The sequence below is a fragment of the Podospora pseudocomata genome (assembly GCF_035222375.1).
Source record: "Podospora pseudocomata strain CBS 415.72m chromosome 1 map unlocalized CBS415.72m_1, whole genome shotgun sequence".
Taxonomy (NCBI): Eukaryota; Fungi; Ascomycota; class Sordariomycetes; order Sordariales; family Podosporaceae; genus Podospora; species Podospora pseudocomata.
In genome coordinates this window covers 4,029,513-4,052,751 of record NW_026946363.1, presented here as the reverse complement: position 1 = coordinate 4,052,751, position 23,239 = coordinate 4,029,513, and the positions used below count along the sequence as shown (strand labels likewise).

At 52.8% G+C, this 23,239-nt stretch overlaps 11 protein-coding genes across 11 annotated transcripts; 5 read left to right on the top strand and 6 right to left on the bottom strand.

Annotated features, from left to right (window-relative positions):
* Positions 1–183: 183 nt before the first annotated feature.
* QC762_114540 (uncharacterized protein) lies at positions 184–1,321 on the bottom strand (the record flags this gene model as incomplete). Its single annotated transcript, XM_062885871.1, has 5 exons — positions 1,008–1,321; positions 611–893; positions 429–535; positions 327–359; positions 184–245 (listed from the first exon to the last, which is right to left on the bottom strand). Exons 1-5 carry the CDS (start codon positions 1,066–1,068, stop codon positions 184–186), a joined length of 546 nt encoding a protein of 181 aa, XP_062748884.1. The 5' UTR covers positions 1,069–1,321.
* On the top strand, positions 1,031–2,416 carry QC762_114530 (uncharacterized protein). Its single transcript, XM_062885870.1, has 3 exons — positions 1,031–1,635; positions 1,707–1,859; positions 1,930–2,416. Exons 1-3 carry the CDS (start codon positions 1,457–1,459, stop codon positions 2,087–2,089), a joined length of 492 nt encoding a protein of 163 aa, XP_062748883.1. The 5' UTR covers positions 1,031–1,456; the 3' UTR covers positions 2,090–2,416.
* A 217-nt stretch (positions 2,417–2,633) lies between these two features.
* On the bottom strand, positions 2,634–4,602 carry QC762_114520 (uncharacterized protein; the record flags this gene model as incomplete). Its single annotated transcript, XM_062885869.1, has 2 exons — positions 2,634–4,150; positions 4,210–4,602. The coding sequence occupies 2 exons, from the start codon at positions 4,600–4,602 to the stop codon at positions 2,894–2,896; spliced, it is 1,650 nt and encodes a 549-aa protein (XP_062748882.1). The 3' UTR covers positions 2,634–2,893.
* A 936-nt stretch (positions 4,603–5,538) lies between these two features.
* QC762_114510 (uncharacterized protein) lies at positions 5,539–8,271 on the bottom strand (the record flags this gene model as incomplete). The annotated part of the gene is made up of 3 exons (XM_062885868.1): positions 6,855–8,271; positions 5,717–6,801; positions 5,539–5,665 (listed from the first exon to the last, which is right to left on the bottom strand). The coding sequence occupies exons 1-3, from the start codon at positions 7,065–7,067 to the stop codon at positions 5,539–5,541; spliced, it is 1,425 nt and encodes a 474-aa protein (XP_062748881.1). The 5' UTR covers positions 7,068–8,271.
* Positions 8,272–9,932: 1,661 nt separating this feature from the next.
* Positions 9,933–11,438, top strand: QC762_114500 (uncharacterized protein). The gene is made up of 2 exons (XM_062885867.1): positions 9,933–11,017; positions 11,074–11,438. The coding sequence occupies exons 1-2, from the start codon at positions 10,694–10,696 to the stop codon at positions 11,248–11,250; spliced, it is 501 nt and encodes a 166-aa protein (XP_062748880.1). The 5' UTR covers positions 9,933–10,693; the 3' UTR covers positions 11,251–11,438.
* Positions 11,439–11,574: 136 nt separating this feature from the next.
* Positions 11,575–13,249, bottom strand: RPL24 (60S ribosomal protein L24). The gene is made up of 3 exons (XM_062885866.1): positions 12,908–13,249; positions 12,534–12,677; positions 11,575–12,362 (listed from the first exon to the last, which is right to left on the bottom strand). Exons 1-3 carry the CDS (start codon positions 12,956–12,958, stop codon positions 12,084–12,086), a joined length of 474 nt encoding a protein of 157 aa, XP_062748879.1. The 5' UTR covers positions 12,959–13,249; the 3' UTR covers positions 11,575–12,083.
* Positions 13,250–13,460: 211 nt separating this feature from the next.
* QC762_114480 (uncharacterized protein) lies at positions 13,461–14,858 on the top strand (the record flags this gene model as incomplete). Its single annotated transcript, XM_062885865.1, has 4 exons — positions 13,461–13,593; positions 13,659–13,689; positions 13,746–13,990; positions 14,041–14,858. 4 exons carry the CDS (start codon positions 13,461–13,463, stop codon positions 14,856–14,858), a joined length of 1,227 nt encoding a protein of 408 aa, XP_062748878.1.
* Positions 14,290–15,952, bottom strand: EGD1 (Nascent polypeptide-associated complex subunit beta; the record flags this gene model as incomplete). The annotated part of the gene is made up of 4 exons (XM_062885864.1): positions 14,290–14,772; positions 14,875–15,488; positions 15,546–15,719; positions 15,901–15,952. 3 exons carry the CDS (start codon positions 15,950–15,952, stop codon positions 15,259–15,261), a joined length of 456 nt encoding a protein of 151 aa, XP_062748877.1. The 3' UTR covers positions 14,290–14,772; positions 14,875–15,258.
* Positions 15,953–16,621: 669 nt separating this feature from the next.
* cbp4 (Assembly factor cbp4) lies at positions 16,622–17,547 on the bottom strand (the record flags this gene model as incomplete). The annotated part of the gene is made up of 4 exons (XM_062885863.1): positions 17,431–17,547; positions 17,084–17,371; positions 16,845–17,029; positions 16,622–16,785 (listed from the first exon to the last, which is right to left on the bottom strand). The coding sequence occupies exons 2-4, from the start codon at positions 17,125–17,127 to the stop codon at positions 16,622–16,624; spliced, it is 393 nt and encodes a 130-aa protein (XP_062748876.1). The 5' UTR covers positions 17,128–17,371; positions 17,431–17,547.
* On the top strand, positions 17,201–18,848 carry QC762_0013480 (uncharacterized protein; the record flags this gene model as incomplete). The annotated part of the gene is made up of 4 exons (XM_062882968.1): positions 17,201–17,391; positions 17,514–17,618; positions 18,072–18,162; positions 18,832–18,848. Exons 1-4 carry the CDS (start codon positions 17,296–17,298, stop codon positions 18,846–18,848), a joined length of 309 nt encoding a protein of 102 aa, XP_062748875.1. The 5' UTR covers positions 17,201–17,295.
* A 756-nt stretch (positions 18,849–19,604) lies between these two features.
* Positions 19,605–23,121, top strand: QC762_114450 (uncharacterized protein; the record flags this gene model as incomplete). Its single annotated transcript, XM_062885862.1, has 3 exons — positions 19,605–20,175; positions 20,238–22,634; positions 22,690–23,121. The coding sequence occupies 3 exons, from the start codon at positions 19,605–19,607 to the stop codon at positions 22,824–22,826; spliced, it is 3,105 nt and encodes a 1,034-aa protein (XP_062748874.1). The 3' UTR covers positions 22,827–23,121.
* Positions 23,122–23,239: the final 118 nt, after the last annotated feature.

Below are 23,239 nucleotides of genomic sequence, written 5' to 3'. Positions count from 1 at the left end.
GTTTTCGAGATAGACAGATTTCCAAACGGCACAACCACATGGCCGGGAGCGCCTGAAGAAATGGACAGAGGCGTGGTCTCCAGAAGGTATATTTACAACTTCGCAGCATTATAAACATGTCGTCCCATCCCTCTTGCCAGCTTGCCCGGGCCGTCGTCTAGTTGTTTTCTCTGTTCCAGTCGTTTATGAAGTCTCGTTCTTGACGAGCTGTGTGACGGCATCCTCGATCTGCTTGTCGGAAAGTCCTATACCAGAGTAATATTAGCACGAGTCACCCTTAGTCCTCCTTCCAACCGCCTCCTACCACCCTCAGATGTAGACCATACCTTCTAATGACTGGCTCTTCTCCTGACCAAGTCCTACCCAGTATGTCAGTATTCTTTCTTATATCGCAGTTCTCGACAAACTCCTTGGTGTTGAAAACGGACCATATCTCGCATAGATCTTGGGTAGTGTGCCCTGGGCCTCGCGGAGCATGATGGGTGTCGATGGGTTGTTCTTCTTCATGATGGGGTATGCGCGGCTAAGGAAAGACCTACACCAACAACAATCATTAATCAATATCCTGTACTTAAGGCACTGCCAATGCAGTCCGGAGGCGCAAACATACCGAGTAGCAGCGCTGTGCTCACCAGTCTGGCAGAAGAGGAAGCGAACCTCCTTGAGGCCCTTGGCGAAAGCGTATCTGCCCGACATCTTGATATGCTCTGTATATGAAAACGGAAGGGAAACTAGTCGCTCGATTGGTTCGTTTTGTTGTTGTCGTTTGCTGTCCGGCCCCAGGGCAACAAGGAAGTGGGCTTTCGCGGGTCGTGGAGGCTCGATTGATTCAAAATGGAGCTCTTGCTGCTGGCGCAAGTTGCTTGCAACGCTGCACCTCTTAACTTCCTGCGCTGCATAAAACAGTATGCATAACTTCGAGGGGTGGTTGCACAAAGCCTGAGCGGTGCACGGACCAGACAAGAAAGGCCCGCCAGAAATTCTTATCCCCGGATTCCCCAACGGACCCACGGCGCGTTGGCCGACTGCCAGCGAGAGCCTTGTTCGCATCGCTGTCCAGCTCGTCATTCCCACCACCGGAGGTTCAACTTGCGAAGCTGTCTTTGGACAAGAGTCATGAGGGATTGAATTATCTCTTTTCGTCCTATTACGTCCAGTCCGAGCTCCCCATATGCCAACTTGTCTTGCCTCCAATCCATCATAGATTTTCCTTAACTAACAACTGACATAAGAAAAATCCCTGGGTTCAAAATAAATTCCATCTCTCCCACCCGCCGGTGACCGGAGTCCACATCCTACACCTCCCTGAATTGATTCCGTCCCCCGACGACCTCCCGACCGACCGAACCTTAATACTTCTCAACCCCCGTCATTACCACCCCTGACGACGAGCACCTTTCCCACCCCCGACCTCACCTCCGTTGATTGTTTGCGCAATTAGCATACCGTCGTCAAGATGTCCACCATCTTCCGCGCCTCCCGCCCGGCCTTCCGCGCCCGCACTTTCTTCCAGCAAAACGCCTCCAAGACCACCCGCCGCTTCCAGTCCACCGAGTCCACGGCCAATGCCGCGCCAGAGTCATGGATGCAGCAGTTCTGGAAGAGCGAGAAGGGTCCCAAGACTGTGCACTTTTGGTATGTTTGCCCCCGAAATCAACTCCCCCGCGATCCAAATCAGTCACTAACACATCCTCTCTCCCCGCCAGGGCACCAATGATGAAATGGGGCCTCGTCCTTGTCGGCGTCTCAGACTTTGCCCGCCCCGCCGAGTCCCTCTCCCTGACCCAAAACGCCGCCCTCACGACCACCGGCATCATCTGGACGAGATGGTGCTTGATCATCAAGCCCAAGAACTACCTGTAAGCTTTCCTTCCCCCCCTCCCTTTCCCTATACCCACAAAACATACGCTAACATGCACCCATATTCAGCCTCGCCGCAGTCAACTTTTTCCTCGGATGCGTCGGCGTGATCCAGTGCAGCCGCATCTTCCTCCACCACCAGGCCCAGAAGAAGCTCGCGGAGGAGGTCGGCGAGGCCAAGGAGGCGGTCAAGGAGGCCAAGGAGGCTATTAAGCACAAGTCTTCATAGAGGGAAGGAACGAGGCGTGCTGCAGGAGAGGGACATGGAGAAGCTTTTGGTTGTTTGGGGGGCAGTGTGAAAATGCGTGCACTAATAGCAAGTGTGTGTGTGTAACAAACGATGGTCTTTTATTCATTTTTTCGGCGTGGGGGGAAGATGTGAGGAAATTGTATCTGTACAATTACCCATAAAACGTGGAAGATGGTGGTGTGTGGTTGGTTGGTCGGTGGTGGACAAGAAAGAACGGAGGGAAAAGCAGACAAGGGAAGCACGGTAGGGGGAATGGAGTTTATACTGAACTTGCAATTTACATTTGACTTTTTTGATGGATGACTTTGATTGATTTGGCGACACAACATCACTCAAAGAAGATGCATGGTGAAAAAAATGTGAATATGCCTTCTGTTTCTTCTTGGTATCAACATCCAAAAAGGTGATAAACAACGAAGCTACTACACGAATAAGGTATCTCTCTAAAAAAACAGGTTGCCACTCTTCACAACCCCCCCCCCAAAAAAAAAACCAAAAAAAAAAAGAAAAAGAAAAAAAAAGACAAGAATCTAACATCCAAGAACAACCCCCTTCTAGGCAGGGATCGCCTGTGGCCTCAGCAAGAAGGAGAAGGAGAGGAAGAAAAAGAATGAGGTCTGTGCCGCCGTCGCCGCCGTCCCAAAGAAGAAACACCATTACAAAAAGCAGTAGTACAACAAGTATACGCTCGTCAAACAGCCAAACCCCCAAAACGCCTAGCTTGTCAAAATGTTTTATGCTCCGCACACAACAAGAACAACACCAGAAAAAGACTTTCCATCATCAAGCAGCAACTTCCTCGCCTCCACTGAGCTTGTCATCCACAGAGGATATTACCTCCTCGGGGATAGAATCCGCACTTCTCGTCCGCGCCCGCATTCTGAGCTCCAGCGCGGCCTCCTCAAACGACCCCCTTCTACCCCAGTTCCGGGGCTGTCTCTTGAGGAACGCACCCACAGCACCGAGGTAGCCCTCATGGCGCAAGAAGTAGGCCTGCTTGGCCCCCTTGCTCCAGAACTTGATGGCGTAGCTGAGGGTGTTCATCGTTTGGGGGTGGCCGCGGATGAATGAGCCACCAAAGTAAATGTGAGACAGCCCGTGGATCTGGCTTTGGAGGTAGGCGATCTGGCCAATGTTGTTGCTGATAGCGTACAGCAGTGACCTGGAGATGTCGGCTGACGAAAAGGGGCGGCTGGGGTCTTTGGACATGAAGTCTGATAGTTGTGGCTCGGGCTGTTCCACGTCTTCGTCTAGAAGTGGTGGGGTGTGCACGCCATTGTGGGTACGGGGTTGTTGTTGGCGATGGTGGAGTTGATCCTTGTGAGCAAGGCCGCCGCTGTCTTCGGCTTCGGTCTCGGCTTGCCGCTTCTTGCGGAAGACTTTACCAAACGAGCTGGCGATGGTGGTGCTCTTCAGGCCAATCTTGCCGTAGTCGGTGCCGTAGATGTCGCCGACGAGCATGTCCACGTTGCTGTTGTCACCTTCAGAGGCAAGGTCCAGCATTTCGTCGAATGTGCGCGCACCGGTAAGGAGACTCAGGAGACCCCATAGAGTGCCACCTCCTAGTGAAGTACCGCCAACACGCTCATATTCCCGGGGTCCGGAAACTTTGAGGAATGATACGCCAGAACCAATGTTGACAAGGAGGTATGGGTATACATTGTCTCCTGGCTCCACGAACTGCATGGGATGTTCTTCCGAGTAGGTGAAGACCTCACGTGGGATCTCGTTGATGAAGAAATCAAGGCCAATGATGAGGCATTCCATTTCATCTTCCCTCAAGACATCGACGCCAAGCACCTCTCGGATCTTGTCGTAGAACTTGTAGGCACCGCCTCCTGTCGCCATGACACAGAGTTCAGACGCCGGTGGGCTGTTGGCCCCGTTGGCCCGCTGGTACCTGCGCTTCAGCTTGCGCATAAACTCGAGGCAATCATCTATATGATCCGTCTCAAAACTCTGGAAGTTGAGCCGTCCGCCCGGTTCGGTCGAGTGAGCCTCTCGGGAGAAGTAGACAAGCTTGGCAAGGGAACCACCAATCTGGAACGACCAATCAGCAAGATGACATCATTGTGAATTTCAGGGGTCGCAGAGCCTACATCAATGGCAATATGGCTCACGACGGCAGTGTGGTTCGGCAGCCGAATATCCTGGGTCTCGTGCCGGACTGGCGACCGGCCGGGGGATCCGCTCCGGCCGTCATCGGAGTGCGTCGGGGTGCTGCTGTCCTGGTCGACGATGAATGCGCCCTTGACGTTGATGCGCACCGAGCCAGGATGGCTCAGCGTCTCGTCGATTTCGGCAATGCAGACGGTGCCGGACCTTTCGCGACGGCCGTGGACAGGAGGAACTTCGTTCGGGATGACAAGCGATGAGAGGATGTTGCCATCGGTCGGGGCGTGCGCTCCGTGCTCCCGGGCCTCTTCGCCCACGGCCGCCGTCACGTCTCCGGAAAGCAGCGGGGCATCGGCCTGGTAGATATCGTTCGGCATGGTTCGGTGGTCGGGGGTGCTCTCCCATCAGGGGAATTGAAACAGCGATGGGAAGGTGAGTTCAGGGAGGCATCAACGTGTCAATGAAAGGGGCCATCGGAAGCGGAGTTTTGATTCGCGCTGTAGAGCGCTCAACCTTTTTATTCTCCGGAATGCTCAGAATTACTTCGTAGAACTCATCCCGCACGCTCATCCTGGCGAGTTTTGAGCCTGCAGCACCCGCAGTGGTCCGGTCCCACGGCTCAAAAGCCAGAAAGTCGGGTTATCGATAAGGCGCGCCCCCTCCCTTCTGCGCCTGCATTGCCTGCCCATTCGCCCGAGGTCACGCCCCCAAAGGAGAAAAATGCCGAGTTCTGACCACTGTTTTAACGCCGCCAAGCCAACCCCTCCATCCATTCTCCCATTGAGAAAGAAAGTCTGGTGCTATCGTCTGACAAACGACTCGGTTCGCGCCACAACATTTCCAGCTGTACGAGCCAGCCCCGAGGCATTGTTCGGCCGTCGGGAGCCTCGGTCGTCTGCAGCATTCGTCTGACAGCACCGCAGCACCGCAGCACCGCTCTGTCCTCAACTCCAAATTCATCGAGGTCGCCGCTGGGGCTAAGAATGGCTCCGTCTCCGAGCTCTCGGTTGAGTTGGGACTTTGCGTCTTGTTTTGCTCACTGTTGTTGAATTTCCCAAACCAAGACCAAAGTTCGAAACCGGCCTTGTGCTAGCTACAGACACAATCATACCCGTCGTCACGTCACGTCATTTTTGAACCTGGGACCCATATCCCCGATACCATATAAAGCCAAACCCCCAGATTCCCCAGCTTTCCCAGACCGCTTGTGCTTTTTCGAGGTCCGAGTTGATAGTGTTACAAGTCATACATACTCCGTGTTTTCCCCGGACATACCCCAATCCCCTTGCTTATACGACTGCACATCATCGTATTCAAAACAGATTCCCACCCGGAAGCGGCACAAAAATTGCCGTCAACCCCCCCGCGCAAATAAACGCAAACAGCAAGCTCTGCACAAAAATGGTGTCCTGGATCTGTCTAAGCGCCGGTTCCTGAATCCTGTACGCATGTTAGTCTGGTCCCTACCCACCCCTTAGTAGTAGTACTCACCAAACCTCCCCATCAAAAATCTTCCTGATCAAATTCCTTTTCTCATACTTGACCACCCACGGCTCATTCTCAAAACTGTTGCTCCCAGTCTCCAGACTCTTTTCACTCCTCACATCCTGTTCCTTCTCGTTCTGCTGATGGTCCTCCTCGTCAACAACAAACAGCTCCCATGGTCTCACGTGTCTGTGATGGAGGCCATGCAAGACCACGCACATTCCCTTGTATGCTGCTACGAGTGTTGCAACGCCAATCACCCACCCTATTGCTGGCAGCGCCCTGAAGCCTCTAGGGGCAGATGACAAAGTGAGGATGATGGCGGCGATGGTGCTCAGAGCGATAGTGCCTACTCCAAGGCAGCGGGCGAATGTTACTCTGACAGGGTTACCATTGCAAATCGACCAGCGGATGAAGTTGGGGTGGGCTTGCTGACGAAGAGTAGACTCTACGCTCCTAACCACCACCCTCAGCGCAGAGGGATGAGTAGTGAAACAAAGAGCTTGCAGCACAGCCTTTTGCTCCCGGTCAGAAAGGTTGAGTTGCCTTGGGCTGCCGGACATGATATACGTCGCGATGATCCTGTCCAACTCGACCCTGAACGGCTGAACCGTGAATGGGGCCTTGAGCCCAGCCAGCGCAAAGGCTTCGTTGGCGGCAGTGTTGTAGGTTGTTGCTGTGGTTGAATTAGGGTAGTGATGACCACGGTCTGAGGGGGTGCGAGGGGGGGTACCAAACGGATCCCCACCGTTGCTTGCTGCCAGGGGGCTTATGGGGGTCGTGGCAATGGTGGTGGCCACGGAGGGCTTCCGGATGGGCTTCTCAAAGTCGGTGCCCTTGAAGATTTCAGCCACGGCTGGGCTGACAGACTTGGAGGGCTTGACGCGGGCCTTCTCGGCCTGCTCCTTCTTGATACGGGCAATGGCTTCTTCCTCCATCGCCAGGGTCCATTCTGGTGCGAGGGTGAGATCCGCTGTTTGAGCTTCGTTGAAGCGCTTCTCAAAGTCGCGGTACCATAGGAAAAATTGGAGGTTTTCGGCAGAGCGCTCGACGTAGATGAGATAGTTCATGAAGTCACGAACGGTACAAGGCTGAGGATTTCATGTTAGCAGATGTCTGAAGGGGCGGAATTGAAGAATCTTACAGGGCAGGTGCCCCCTTCGATGATACGATCAAAGCTGAGAGGCGGCGGGATACCTCCTGAGCTGCCCGACCTGATCGACTTCAAGGATGTGTCACCTTGATAGACAGACCCACCTTCAGACTGCTGTGTCGAAACTTGACTGGCGCTTGTTGCTGGTCTTTCGACCAAGGCTGGCCGCCGATAGTTCAAGGGTAACAGGTTTAGGATTGCCATGTTGAACGAATGTACCAACCAAGGCGTGTGAGCCTGGCACAAATGGTGAAGTAGACAGGGAGGAGAAAGAATGAGCGTCTTCAACAAGTTGGGTAGGCCTTGACACCTTCGACCTTGGGGCAGATCAACAAGGTCAATGTGAGCTTCAAAGGAGTGAGTCAGTTGTGGACAATAACGTCAACTGGGAAGGGGCAAGACAAGGGGTGGAAAGGTGCTGTAGTGACCTGCTGATAGAGCGCTGGTTACAGAGTTAGAGGGTTTGAGTGCGGAGGGGGGGCTGCTCATATACTCTGATTCACTCGACTCCGTCATTCTAACCCCCTCTCAACATGCTGCAAAAGCAGGAAATGATACTTCTTGCTTCCGTCTTGGTTGGTGGGCATTGCTAAGTGGCTTTCACAAGGACAGCTGCAAGTGTTTCCAATTTACCGCGTGGCTTCCCGTATCGACTCTGGATGCCCATTGGTCTTCATAATGCTAGCTCGAGGTGAATCGAGGGAGACTCGGAGGTTAGATGGAGGGAAACGCCACCAGGGACAAGATATCATGGACAGGGGCCGGAGAGGTTGCGAGATAGGATGAAAAAAGCAATTTGGCGGGCCTCGACCTGGGATGTCCCGAATCGGATGTGATCAACACACAGACTCCTGTCGTGATTGGATGAAACACCAACGTCAAGATCAGTTTCCGTCCTGGAAACCCGCCCGATTGGAACCTGAGAATCATATCGAGGCCTTGTCTGGGCCTCCGGTCGTCTCTGCCGAGTCCCGGCTGATATCTCAGATAATAGAGGAGGCTTGTATAACACGGCTGAGCCGACTTTGGTCTCGACTTGAATGTGTCTCAAGTGCTCTCTCTTGAGTGAGAATTTCTCAGTCGCTAGTGTAAGTCGAGGATGGCCAACTGGTATGGAGTCGTGCTGGCCCTTGCTGGGTTCTTACATACGAACCCGAGGCTGGAAAGATTAGATGCCAAGAGTATTGGTGCAACACTGAGAAAATGACGGCCGATGGTCTTCGCGATGCTGGCAGATGATGCAAACAAGAAAGTCTTGTGATGGAGAGGAAATCGTGGTTTCGTTCCGACTTGACAGGACGCTCGTCTCGTGCCTCGTCCCGTTCTCATGCAGTGATTGCATCGCATTTTTGACTCTGGTTGGTCCAATGTCATGCAGCAGAGAAAATCTCAGTTGCAGAGACACTCGAGAAGCGTCGAAAGTTGACTCTTCACAGTCCAACTCGGGAAGTGATTGCCCAGTCTCTGGACAGGGGGGAAGCTCTCAGCGTAAGCTCGGGCCTGAGCCATCCCTGTCGAAAATCATGGATCTGTTCGGCTCCACAAAGTCTTGTCGTGGGGTTTTGATCCAATCAGAGTTAGAGATCAAACGGCCAGCAAGATCCATCCTCCCGTCTCGAGATCTGAGCTGCCAGTTGTGGCTGGAGTTGATCGCCGACCTCCAAAAATTCCCACCAAGTTTTGAACCGTATTTTGAATTTGCGTGCCTTGGGGAGATTACGGATGAGAAACTACCCCGCTTGTTCGTCCCCATCTCATTAGCACTGCCGGCATTCGTCAGCGCAGATTGACCTGACGAAGATTCTCCAGACCAAAGCTTTGGTACGGATGTCGACCCGTCCCTCGCAGCTTCAACCACCTACTTTCCAGAGGAAGCAGGTGGGTGATAGTGGCTGCAGGACTGGAATGTCTGAGCAGCAATTGTATCGAACATCGAGACCCTCTCTCGGCCGCAGTAAAGTCTGTGATTTTTGTATCCAACACTTGCTTTTTTTCGGCTGACTGGACCTTTTGCGAAGTGGGCGGCAGCTTGCCCCTCACCTATTGCCGTTGCTTTTGTAACAGGACCCTTTGAAAATAGGTCCAGCCATCCGATTGAGGCCTCGATGAAGTCTGCAGAGGCCTCAGGATATCCCTCGAAGACAGACCTTTCTACGTTCAAGCATAATGCTATTGTCCCTCTTCCGTTTGCCTTCTGTGGTCTCACATAGTCACTGAACCCAAAATAACAGCTTCGTCCTAACCGATGAATAGCAACTAGCATAATGCAGTTGGACGTTGATAGTTCTGGGCAAACGCAACAATTACCCTTACTTGACTTCCGAACCTCTTCTCTAACTGTACGTGGTTAGAGGGCATTCCTTGACAGCTCTGTCTTGCAGCTTCAGTGGCGGACTAGACGCAACGGCCACATACGACAGCTTGGCTCGCTCTTTTGATTCTAGCCTAGGTGATCTATCATATGCTTACAAAAAGCTCACTTTGGCGATCTTTCGGCTGGTCGAGGTCTGGTTTTTGGACTGCCAGGATTCAGAACTTTCCAGAGTACACTGGCCCGGTCTCTCTCGCTTCCTCGCTTTCTGTTTGCTCTGAGGAGCCTTTTAGGTATCAGCTCATTGTCTTACACGATCAACTTACCTGGGAAATAGAAAGGCAGTCTACCTAGCTATTCAGGCAAGATTGCCAAGCTACCATATATATTTGTAAGCGTCTGTGGTGGTATTGCGCTTCAGGTACCATCTTGATGGCAACGGATGATATAACAGACATGGCTACGCAAGACGCAAGGCCGGAAGGTCATGGGTAGTGTATATGTTCGATAGGCCAACAGATGTAAAAGTGGCCGAATCAAGGATACAAACTTCCGGCTCGATTCAGTGGAAAGGGATTCCAATCTGTCTGTAGTCCGCCGACCAGCATCCGGGCCGGAGCCGGGGCCGAGAACGGCAATTGGCGATTGACGTCACCACCACCCCGCATGCCCCGCCGCCCGCCCCCCGCCACAAAGTCTATCTGCGCGAGACCGAATAATATTTGAAGACTGTGAACCGTAGAATATTACATGAGATACCGTACTCACTTCGGCTTTGGGACTTGGCAACTTGGTATGGTTGAAATGGTTGTTAGCACAATAGAAAGCTCGCCGGCAGATCCGGTGGGGTTAGGTGGCTTCAATATCAAAACTCTCCGGTTCCGCCCCGAAGAGGTATGGGAGCACCCGGAGTTCATCTGATGTTTTCCAACATATCCCCTTCAAGAGATTGAGTTGAAGAGTAACATTTCAAACAATGAGAATGGAAGTGTCAGTCTTCACTCACCTGAAACTCGTGCTCATCTTCCACACCGATTGCGCAATATTTCCCGCGATTTCTCTACAACACAGGCCGGACTTAACATGTGTGACAGCTGCGCGGGGCAGGGCGGGGGGCATGCCGAAGGCAAGCGGACACCGGCGAGCTCAGTCAATCATAATGCAAACTTCCGTCTCCCGCCATAGCAGCCAGGTATAATTCCAAACCATGGCTCATATATAAAAGTTTTGTGTAACCTTAACTGTATCACTCTCTCTCCCGTCTGAAGATTTGTATCTTCATCTTCTAGAACGTAGCAGAAACAAAGTAGTAACTTGCAATTTCTGTACCCACCATACCAACACCTCGTTCCTACCCCTCCAATTTGATATTCACACACCCACACCATCTTCCCCGTTGACCACCACCTCCCCTATTTATTTACCATCCCGAACATCCCAACATCAACCACCACCACTCACCTATCCCATTCCGAATCAAGTTTTCTCCCCACAACACAACCCCCTTTCAACCATCAAAATGTCTGGTCTCAAAGCAGGCGACTCCTTCCCCCCCAACGTAACCTTCACCTACGTCCCCCCCACCGGCGACCTCAACGTCACCGCCTGCGGCATCGGCATCCAATACGACGCCAGCAAAGAATTCGCCTCCAAGAAAGTAGTCCTCGTCGCCGTCCCCGGCGCCTTCACCCCAACCTGCCAGGTCTCCCACGTGACCTCCTACCTCGCCAAGCTGGACGACCTCAAGGCCAAGGGCGTCGACCAGGTCATCTTCATCGCCTCCAACGACCACTGGGTCATGGCCGCTTGGGGCAAGGCGAACGGTGTCAAGGATGATTCTATTGTATGTCTTCCTCCTCGTGACATGAGATAAAGGGTGTGCTAACCAGGTGAAAATAGCTATTCATGTCCGACGCCGGTCTGGAATTCTCCAAGAGCATCGGCTGGACTCAGGGTGATCGCACGCTGAGATACGCCATCGTTGTTGACCACGGCAAGGTCACCTACGCCGAGGTCGATTCTGTTAGAGGCAGCATCGAGAACACTGGCGCCGAGGGTGTTCTTGCTAAGCTTTAAAGTGGCTGTCCAGCCCAATTATGGAAAAAGGGGACATGGTCGGTTTTATGAACACCGTGGGGTTTGAAACTATAGATTTTAGAAGGATTTCCACATTCAAATGTTGAGACCCCTTTCGATGTTCCAGGTTGAAGTTTATGACCCTTCGTGAATGAGAGAGTCCCTAAAACAATCGTTGCCCATCCGGTGTGGCTCAACCTAAGCTTTGCGGGCCCATAGTCTCATGGTCTTCATGGATCTACCTGTGATGGTACCCAGTTACTCGACATTATAAAAGCAAGTATGCTCAAGGATGAGCGACATGTTCCAAGAGTCATCTGGTGCCTCGTGGTAACAAGCCTTTAGTTTGGGAATTTATACATGGCTGGGGGACTGGGGAAACCACTGCCTGTGGTATTCACAAGAGAAACAAAAACACGACACACAGAAAACCACTTCAAATATCCCGCGAAGCGGCCCATGTCAGACCAATGCATAAGTCGGCATTCTGTGAGCTACCCATGCAAATCGTCTTCATACCCGTTACGCAGGAACCCAATCATACAACCGGCCCCGTGGCTTTTTCAGAAAGGAACAAGCTTTTCTTGTGACTTGTCCATTCATCAAAAAAAGAGTAAAGAACCCTCCCTGTGGAGAGGTTTGAGAGAGCAGGCATAATGAAAAAACCGAGTACCGACCGACCGACTCCGCGTTTCCCTCCGGTCACAGGCAAGACCGTTTTGTGCGATGGTTGTGAAGATACCATTCGTCTATTCTCCCTTGTTGTGTTTGCCCAAGATAGAATATCATCTTCACCCCAGACCTAAATGCAACCAACCCAGAGATGTAACCCCTTAACGGCTGTGGATGGCAGGCTTGGACTGCGCACCCTTAGCACCCTGCTTGCCGACGATACGGCCCTTGGAGGCGTTGGCAGCAGCCTTGGCCTTCTCAGACTTCTTAGCGGCGGCGGAAGCAGCCTTCTTCTCCTTGGCCTCCTTAATGGCCTGAGCGCGAGCAGCAGAGCGGGCCTCGGGGCGCATGGAGCGGCGCTCCTTGATCACATCGAGGGTAGCACCAACGATGGCACGCTGGGACTTGACGGTGCGGCGAGTACGCTTCTTGGCAACCTCCTGTAATGGGTGTCAGCATGCCGTTGTCTTGCTCGATAGCCATCCTCCATCTGCATGTCCTAATCGTCCTGTATTCATATAGAATCCCCGCGAGCTATCCCAGCGTAGGTGGATCGATCGGTGTGTGCTTGTGGAGAGCCGAAGCTTGGAGAGGGAATGGAGGGGTCGTACCTCAGAGATACCCTTCTTGTGTTGTCTGCGGTAGAGGACAGTCCAGGCGATGCGGCGGGGGTTCTTGCGCTGGAGGAAAAGGGACTCGGATTTGCCGTTTTGGAAACGGAAGATCTTACTGTCGCCACGGACGTACAGCTTGCCCTGTTGCAGAGAAAGAGCCAGCGTTAGCCTTTGTGCTTCATATTCCAAGTATTTCCACCTCATTCAAACATAAAGTCGACGATTATCTCCCTCCCAAACTCCTCGTGTCGTCGGTCGCGTCATGGCGTCTGCTCTGTACCCAGCTTGCCAATTATCATGCCGTGTCGAGTCGGAGGAGTCTGGGGGAAAGTCGCCATCGTTCGAAATCGCGGGAATTAATCATTTCGTACCTTGCCAGGGTAGATCCGGGCGCCGGAGAAGGTATCCTCGTAGGTGCGCATTTTGGCGGCTGGTTGTCGAAGATTGTCGTTGTCGGGGTTGCTTCCTCTGAGGTTCAAATTCCCAGGTCGATTTTGCCAATTCCTTTGCAGGTTGTGCGGGTAGGGCTGCACTGTGATAGGTTGAGCGCACAGACCAGCAAGACCCGCCTTTTGAATCTTGGCGGGTGACGACCGGTTCTCTTTGTGTGTCTTGGCCTGCAGTGGGGCTCCAACTTGAAGATGTGAAAGCACGACAGCAAGCTGAAGGACCAACTGGTTACGCGTGGAGGGATGTTGAAAGGCTGTCGCTAGGATCTTCATGTATGTCAGCCTCTGCTAGGAATGATTATTTTACATTCAAGCGCTCGGTACCTGTCTTGCGATGGCCTGCTTCTCATAGTGTACATCTCAACCCTAACCCCGTTTGGAATTCACCTCACAACACAACTATCATCCTGGATTCTTACCACTGTCATCATGACCCGTGAAATTTCCCATAAGCTGATAAATCCGAGAAAAGGAGATGGCAGTAACAGCAGACGAAGTGGCCAATGTTGTTCTCTCAGAGTTCAAAAAGCTCTCAGCCAAGAGGAAGCCAACTGTCCGTGGCAATGGCCTTCATGAATGGGTGCCCCTGAGCGGCATCGTTGCCAAAGGTTGCTTCATTCACATATCTCTTTGTGGTTATACCAGATATCTGATTCTCATGTCTTTGCTCAAGGCCCAGCGTTTCTGAAATGTGTAGCCCTGGCGTAAGCTCTTTACTTTGGTCCCGAATCGTACCCTTGCCTCACTAACACGGACCCAGAACCGGCATGAAATGCCTCCCAGCTTCCAAGCTCCCCCAAGCCAACGGCATAGCCATTCACGATTGGCACGCTGAGGTCCTCGCTCTCCGCGCGTTCAACCGCTTCATCCTCGATGAGTGCAAACGCCTCACTCTAGACAGCACCTTCACATCAGACTTCCTCTGCCGGACCTCCTCTTCATCACTCCCACCATTCATTTGGCGCCCAGACGTATCCCTCCACATGTACTGCTCCGAAGCACCCTGTCCGTTCCCCCTGTCCCCTTCACCGTCTCAACTAACAACCCAAACCTAGGCGGCGATAGCTCCATGGAAATAACCATGGCCTCCCAACCCGACTCAACCCCCTGGTCATCACCAATCCTCCTTTCCGAACAACCAGATGGTCAACTCCTCGGAAGAGGCTACTTCTCCCACCTAGGCATCGTCCGCCGCAAACCCTCCCGCCCGGACGCACCCCCCACAAACTCCAAATCCTGCTCCGACAAAATCGCCCTCAAGCAATGCACCTCACTCCTATCCTCCCTCACCTCCCTCCTCATCTCCCCCAAGAACGTCTACTTGACTTCCTTAGTCCTCCCAGAGTCGCAATACTCAGAGACGGGCTGTACAAGATGTTACGGCTTCGACTTTGACTCCTCCCCGCTGGGAAGGATGTCCTGCCTTACAACCAACCCCCCGACCTGGGCTGACGGTTACAAGACGTCACCATTCAAAATTGAGACAACTCAACATGAGTTTGACTACTCCAAGCGGACGGTGACGGCAAGAAGTGACAAGATCTCACCCTCCAATCTGGCTGTTTGTTGGACTTACAACAAGGAGGTGGAAGAGGGGATAATAGGAGGAGTACTTCAAGGCCGGAAAGCATTTGATATCAAGGGTGCGAGTGCGGTCTCCCGCATGAAGATGTGGTGTTTGGCTGTGGAGGTGGCGCAGGGTCTTCATGGCCCGGAAGGGGAGCTCCTCAAAGAGCTGAAAAGAGGGACGTATGATGAGGTAAAAGAGGAAAGTGTGTTGTTGCAATCTAGGAGGAAGGTCAAGGAGGAGGTCAGAGGGGAAGCTTTGAAGGGCTGGGTGAGGAACACAGGGGACGGCGGGTTTCGCCTATAATCTTAAGAGAACTTACGCAGAGTCCCAGTTCGTCAACCTCAGGCGAGATACTATTGCGTGTACCAGTCTAGCTAAGTGAGCTACTCCATGGCATACTACCAAACACGGCACCACCATCACTTCACCCTATTGCTTTACACAGTCCCATTGTTTCTGCCGTATTGGAACTCGAGTGTTTGGGGGGACCGTCAAATGTCCATTTCTTTGATTTTATCCCTCCCTTGGCCGAAACTTTCTTTGAGTTTGGGGCCTGAATGCAACGAAGAACCGTAGACGCCGCCATCCATTATCGCAAGCGCAAAATCACTTCCCTATTCCTCATCATAAACCTGGGGTGGGGACAAGGCAGGATGACCAGAATTTCGTAGTAAGGTTTTTAGATTTTGGTATCGACAACATCTTACTCGACCTTGTTCTCGAAGTTCTCGCCAGCAACGAGGTCGGGGATATCATCCTCCTCGTCAGCCTTCTCGCCCTTCTGCAGGTTCTGGTAGCTCTCGGCGAGCTTGCGGAGGGAGGCGAGAGAGTCGGGGCCGAGCTGGTTAAGGATCCCGGGAACGAGCTCAGTCAGCTCCTTGTCCTCACCGTTGCCGTAGATGGCGAAGGTGTTAGCGGGGACGGCGGCATGAACTATTGCCAGTTAGTACCTCATATCCCTTCCCATTATCTGGTATCGGAGTGACGAACCCTTGGGAGCGGCGAAGTGGATGACGTTGCCGTCGCTCTTGAACATGTTCACCTCCTCAATGGCCTGGATGGGCTGGACATTGAGCTTCTTGAGGGAAGCCTGGAGCTTCTTGTCATCACCGGCGGAGCGGGCAGGCGCACGCTTGACCTTTCTCCGGGGAGTACCCTTGCCACTATTCGTCACAGATACATGTTAGAATCGAGTTCGTCATCGTTGTTGTTGTCGTCGACAGAATGGAAGAATTCGCATCTAAACATACCCTGTCAAGGAAAGGTGGGTTAGCCGATCGGTCCAAGTGCGGGGTGACGACTCATTTTGACAATGAGGGAGGGACGGAGGGACAATCCAACATACCGATACGAGCGGAAGCACCGAGCTTCTTGAGGCGTTCCTGAACATCCGCCATGTTGTCTATCGAGAAAAGTGGTGGTGGAGAAAACGAGAGATGGTCAGAAGAGACTCGGTGATGTCGAGCTATAATTGATCCAGTCAGTCTGGGCAAGGGTTTTGGGGTTGGGCGGCACACAAAAGCTGCAGAGATGCACCCTGACAGCCCTCTAGCACCGCCATTCTGGGCGATTTTCCACTCGAAAATCAGCCAGGAGAACGTACTCTTTCAGTCGATGATTTTCGGGTCCGTGGAATCTCCGGGGGTATCGTGATAAGCTCGCAAAGTCTCTATCCTCGTAGCGGCGTCGGTGGTTGGAGAAATTGTGTGCGCCAGGCCCTGCCCGAATTTTTCGCTCCCGCAATAACTTTTACCCCACTTCTGAGCTTATTGACCTGACCCTCACCACCCGCTGACCGAGCCGAAGCGTTGCAAGAGCAAGTTCGGATGATGAGACACGATCACCAGCCACTGGCAGACATTTCAAAATTCATGAGAAGAGCTGTGTATGTAATACTACGAATAGCCAATACCCGCGAGTCAATGTAATAATTTGCGCCGAATGTGAGATACCAGAAAACTAACTGCCCAGACGCCTCTCCATGCAATACCCTTTCTATACATGTACAAGTACTATACAAGGACCATCCTTTTGGCCACAGCTGAGGTGAGTTTGTTGCGTGTGTTTTACTTGCCTTGCTTGCCCAAATCCACTGGCAGTCCTGCCTCTTTTCTCATGGCCTCTCTTCTTGCCTTGACTTCCTCGGCAAGTCTCAAACTTTCAGCGAGCTTCTGCTGTCTAGCCATGTTGGTGGCATTGGCCTTCTCTTCCTCCGCTTGAAGAATCCAGACTACAGAACACACCATATGAGCTTTCTACCTGCACACGGAGAAATGAGCCATTGCTTACTCGGCTTATCGGATTTCGCCTGCTCCTTCAGCTTGACCACAAAGTCGTCAAACTCCTTCTCACGTTCATACCTCCTCTCCAAGCTGCGCTTTTGAAGCTCCGGGTTGTACTTCTGGAAGAGCTCTTCGTCTGTCGGTTGAAGATATCTAACAAGAGCTGGACCACCCCAAATAACACCCCCTCCGCTATTAAAGCTTGTCAGTCGTCTTCTACTTTTACGAAGGTAAGTAATAGCTTACGCCACAAGCATTTTGGTCCATAGCCACCAGTTGACCTTGCCCATCTTGAAGGTTGAATCAAAAAGCTTCGCGGAATAGTGGCTCAAGAGTCGGAATGTGCAAGAAACAATGGTAAAAATCGTATATATTGACGGGGAAAGTGACGTTGACGACCTCGACTTACAAGATTCAATAATAGACGTTTGGAGGCTCTCTATGATGCTGGCTCATGGATGAGGTCAATCCAAGGCGGCAAGAAGTGGCAGAATTGTTTCTCTGAAGCTCGGACCAGCGTTCTGTCTTCGGAGTCTTGGCAAAGAAGTTCGGTGGTCAGTAGACGCCAGCTGCCCACTTTTCTTTCAACTCACTCAACATGAGATCTTTAACCCTTCACTCATCCACGGAAGCAACCAGGCGACCGATCGTTGCGGCTGACGGAGGGTAGCAGCAGGCCAAATGGGGCCGGAACGACCGCGGCAACTCCCTTCTCTCCTGCAGAAGAGGCACAGCCAACCCCAGGGCGGCTTTGGGTCCTAATTCGTCCAACCAAAGTCTTGTAAGTCTTGTGTTGATTGCCCCTTTGGAGTCCCGAAGTCCAATTACAAGCTCGAGCTCAACATGTCTCCTTTCATTCAATGGCACAAATGACAAGCATTGGCCACGAGGCATCTTCGCCGTACTCGATCATCGTCAAGAGCCTTCGAATAATGGCGCTAAACCTTTGCCTCACCTAGGTGAGCGAACCTTACAAGGTAGCACGAATGTTACCAAAGCTTGCTGATGACAAGCTCAACAACTTCTGAAACACCTACCCCGGCACTTTTAAAAACAATCTCGGATATCAGGCGGAAAAGACAAGGAACTTTGCATTCTCGAAGCCTCAACGCCATGCCGGAGAATGTGTTGTTGATGTCTTGGGCCCAGGCTTAGAATGTCGATGTCGTCACTGGTCACGGGCGAGGGTCGAATTCATGTACGGCGGTTGATATCATCCTATCCAGTGAGCCAGTCAAGCAGTAGAAGATCCGAGCCAAAGAAGTTCCACGGGTTCTCCTGCGGTGTACTTAATCTCATTGCTGTGCTCCTTAGTGATGTGGCCAGTGGGTCTGGCAGCATGCTCGCCACTCTGACAACTTAGCCGCCGCAGAGTGTTATGTGTTACGATAACATTCGACAACACATTGACAGATCTACGGCCAGACTATGCAAAGGCGCAGAATACTCCGTAGGAAAATTAACCCGACTCCGCGTCTGGAGTTCAAAACATTGACCTGGTTATCGAGCAGCAGAGCCATACATATATACCATGTTTATAAGAGTAGTTGATGGGTTCGATACACGTACCTCGCCGTTCTCCTGCTTAATACTTGATTGCTTTGCCTGCACACAGAGTTGCAACCAATCTCACCACTCAAGAAATAGCACTGTTCTCAATCAACTTGGCGACAAGCATCGCTGTTTCATAGTTTCCTCATCTCAGCACAGGAGCTCAGCGAGGTGGAAAATGCCCTGGTGGCGGACCTTAGCGGGGTCCTCTAATGCCGGGATCAAGCGAACGGGTCTGGAGAATGGGCGCCGTTAGAATGGGGCTTCTCTCCGGATACTTTCATCCCGCCGTTGAGATCTCAGCGCTCAGCCTCTTCTCGCGGTCGCTGGTCGAGATGACCTGAGATTGTAAAGGGTAGGTAGACAACAACATGGTGAGGAGGACACACTGCCGTTGATTTACTGTGGTCCGACTGTCCGAGACCCCTAATGAATGCATACAGAACCTGTCACAGCGTAACAGCCCTCGGCCCCGCCTTTTTGACGACCCGGGCGTCACCTTTTACCACTTACAGCGTGGTAAGGAGGGGCTCCTGTCGCGGCAAAGACGGCTTATTGCGACCTCGACTGGGTCACAATGCATTCCTCCCTGCCCATCTTTGCCTCATCGTTTCCCGCAGGCCCAGATCTCCAAAAATTTTGACTGCTGTCATCCTGAGAGCGTTTGAACATAGATTTTTCTTCATATTTACAGACAGACGCCCAGCTCCGCTTTGTAGCCATTCCACTCCTTGACGAGCGCCACTTCAAGAGTTCACCCTTCCTTCATCTCTGCTCCTTTTTACGACCTCCAGCCCGATTCCACCTTGCAACAACTTGGGCGAATAGCACGACAGTCTCCTCCGAGTTTCTTTGCCTACGAGCCCCTGTCTGAACTCGCGATCTGATTTAGTGAGGCCGCCGACATCTATCACCCCGCCCCAGAACGAGCGCTCAAGCGGGCCGAACTCGACTCAAGCCCTCCTACTAAAAGTAATTACTCGCCATATCTTTGTTGCCGTCGACTTCAGACCTGCGTAGAAGTCGCACTGCTAGCTCGCTAGCAGTTAATATCGACATAATTTTACCGACGCCATACTATGATCGCCGCGCAGAATTATTGAGGATCAAAATCTCAAGGGTCTTGGTCTGGCTCTAAGCCGAACAATAGAAAGACGGAACAAACGAGCGCCAGCACAGCACGGCATAAAGGCAGGCCCTCGGCGTGTGTCCAAGCATGGCCTATAACGGCCAGTATGGAGGAGGACCTGGAGGAGGGTATGGTGGAGGACCTGGGCAGCAACGACCGCCGCCGCAAAGACAATATCCGCCTGGGCCTGGAGGACCACAGCAGTACAATGGGCATCCTCCACCACAGCAGCAGCAGTACAATGGGCCGCCTCCTCAGCAACAACAGCAGTATGATCAGTATCAAGAGGGCTATGACTATGGCTACGACGACTATGGGAACGGAAAAGGTTATGACCAGGGCTATGATGGCCAATACAACGATAATTACGGACGAGGAGGACCTCCACCGAACCAAGGCTACCCGCAGCAAGATTATTACGACCCAGGACCGAATGGATCCCCGGGTCCTAACGGACCTAATGGTTATGGAAGGGGCGGACCACCAATGCGAGGCGGAAGAGGCGGACCTATGAGACCTGCCCCAGGCGGCGGCCGAGGAGGCCCCTATCCTCCTCGTGGAGGTGGATATGGTCCTGGTCCGGGAGGCCCTGGGAGAGGTTATCCCCCTCAAGAACGTCCTGGCCCGCTTGAAAGGGGTCCCAATTCAGACCCAACTGGTAAGTTGAGGATCAAGTGTTAACCAATGTGCTGGATTTGGCACTTGCTAACAAGGCTCAAGCAAACCGGGGACCACCAATGAATCCAGGAGGAAGCAACGGCCCCTTTCCCGCATTCCCGGGAGCTCACGCAAAATCAGATCTCGCTCAGGAACAGGAAATTGTGGCTCAAATGGAGGGCGTCAATCTGTCTGGAGGATCAAGAGCAGGACCACGAGGTCCAAGTGGTCCCGGTCCACAACGAGGACCTGGACCGATGCGCCCCCCCAATGGGTATGGAGGACCTATGAGTCCCCCTCGAGGACACCCGCAACCACATCGTGGTCAGGAGTATCCCGATCAACGGCGTGGACCTCCTCTTGGACCCTCCGGGCCTCTTGGACCTGGTTATGGACAGCAGCCCGGTGGATACGGAGACGAAAACTTTGGGCCTCCAGGACGCAGCATGACAATGCCAGCAAGAGAACCAATGGATATGCGCCATCCAGGACCTCCTCCACGGCGTGATAGTGCTCCTTATAACGGGCCGATTGGACCCGGTGGACGTGGGGGTGGTATGCCACAAAGACCGAGCACTGCGCAAAGCATGCGCGCACCACGAGGTTATCCTCCCGTCGACGCCCCTCCTTTACCTCAGAACAATTTCCAAGATGCTCAGTACAGGAATCCTCCCGATTTGGGTTATGGAGGCCCAGGTCCAGGTCCAGGTCAGGGTCAGGGTCAGGACCGTCCTGCGTCTGTCGATGACTTTTACGATTATTATGGCACCAATGAAGAGTATCCGGCTCAGAACCCACCATCAGCATCGGCTCGATCAGAACTCCCAGACTTTGAATCCATACGCCAACAACCGCCAAGGAACTCGTTCGATCAGCACATGCAGCATGGACTACCAGAGCAGCCTCGAAACGGGCCGGGTCGACAGCCTGAGGTTAGCAGAGCCAAATCTCAGCCTGATCTGCGTAACTCGCAAACTGCTGTGTTCGAAATGGCGGGCGATATCCCTCCTCTCCCTACACAAAGACAACCACCGCAGCAGCTAGGCCCACATCAACAAGGCTTGTTCGATGGGCCCCCGAACTTCTCACGAGGTCCTGGTCCATCACAAACCGGATCACCTGGGCCTGGCCACCTACCACCTGGTCCAACTCCATACAGGCCAGGACAGTCGCCCCTTACACAAACTGGCAACAGTAGTGACAGTCTACCTTCGCATCCTGCACCCGTCCGTCCTGGGCATATGGCTGGATCTATGGTGAATTTGAGTGACCGTCCTCCACCGGTAAGGAATTATAGTGGGGTAAACAACAACAACGGTATACCACCGTATGGAGGCAACACGCCCACACCGCCTGCAGGAGGTTATCCTCCCCAGCAACCTCAGGGTCAGTTTGGCGGTAACCAAACACCTGCTCAGCCAGCTGGTAACCCACCTCCAGCAAAGCCCGTGGAGGAGCCCGTGACAGTACAAGAACTTGAACACCTACGAGCAGTGATCAAGAACGACGCAAACGATCAAGCATCGGCTCTTCGTCTCGCCAAACGTCTGGTGGAAGCGTCGGACGTGCTTGTCCCCAACCTCCCAGACCCCAAGGCTCGCGCCCGATCACGCGAAAGATTCCTGGTTGATGCCAACAAGATTCTTCGCAAACTCGAGAAAGCCAACAACCCCGAAGCGATGTTTTTCTTAGCCGACTGTCTTGGCCGTGGTCTGTTTGGCAGCGAGCCGGATAATGCTCACGCTTTCTCGCTCTACCAGTCAGCAGCCAAACTCGGCCATGCAGCAGCAGCCTACCGCACGGCCGTGTGCTGCGAGATTGGCAACGACGAAGGAGGTGGCACCCGCAAGGACCCAGTCAAGGCCTTCCAGTGGTACAAGCGTGCAGCTACTCTGGGTGACACCCCAGCCATGTACAAGGTCGGCATGATCCTGCTCAAGGGACTGCTTGGTCAACCGCGCAATCCTCGCGAGGCAATCAGCTGGCTTAAGCGCGCCGCTGAGAGAGCCGACGCCGAGAACCCGCATGCACTTCACGAACTGGCGCTGCTTTATGAGAGCGCGGAGCCGAATGATGTGATTATTCGGGATGAGGCATATGCTTTCCAGCTGTTCAAACAAGCGGCAGAGCTGGGTTACAAGTTCAGTCAGTTTAGACTGGGGTGCTGTTACGAGTATGGGTTGTTGGGGTGCCCGATTGATCCGCGGATGTCGATAATGTGGTATTCGCGTGCGGCGATGCAGGAGGAGCACCAGAGCGAACTGTGCTTGTCGGGATGGTATCTTACTGGAAGCGAGGGGGTGCTGCAGCAGAGCGATACTGAGGCGTACCTGTGGGCGAGGAAGGCGGCGATGGCGGGGCTGGCCAAGGCAGAGTATGCGATGGGGTACTTCACCGAGGTGGGGATCGGTGTTCAGGCCAATATGGAGGATGCGAAAAGATGGTACTGGAGGGCTGCTGGTAAGCTCTCCGATCTCTTGGAACTAAACCGACGGTGTGCTAACAATGAGAACAGCTCAGGATTTCCCCAAGGCGAGGCAACGGTTGGAGGATCTGAAGAGGTCAGGCAAGAATAGTCAACCGAGGGCGAGAGAGAGGATATCGAGAAGTAAGGTTGGGAAGCAGCAGGAGGGGGAGTGCTTGGTGATGTAGATGGGGATAATGCAATAGCACGGGTTTGCTTTGCAACATTGAATGGTAGTTAGGAGGGATCCACTGAAGAGAAAATTCTATTCTTGGCTTGTTAAGAGGGACTTGACATTGGGTTTGGCATAAGGGTTAATGGATGCTGAGCATATGAGCGAGAAAATGATGTGTAATTCAGACCAAGAATAATGGCATGATGGACAGGATAGGTTGTTCGGAGTGAATGGTGATGATCAAACCCGTGCTGTGTATGATTTAGCATGTCTGAAGTCTACCTACATATGTGAAGCTTTTCTAGGACCTACCTTTCTTGGAGGTGAATCGAATTTTTGGAGTCTCGATTTGAGTTGTCCACGGCCTATTGTCAAGATCAGCGTCGCCATGGTAACGAAAGCCCCCTTTTCCCATTTGAAAACCCA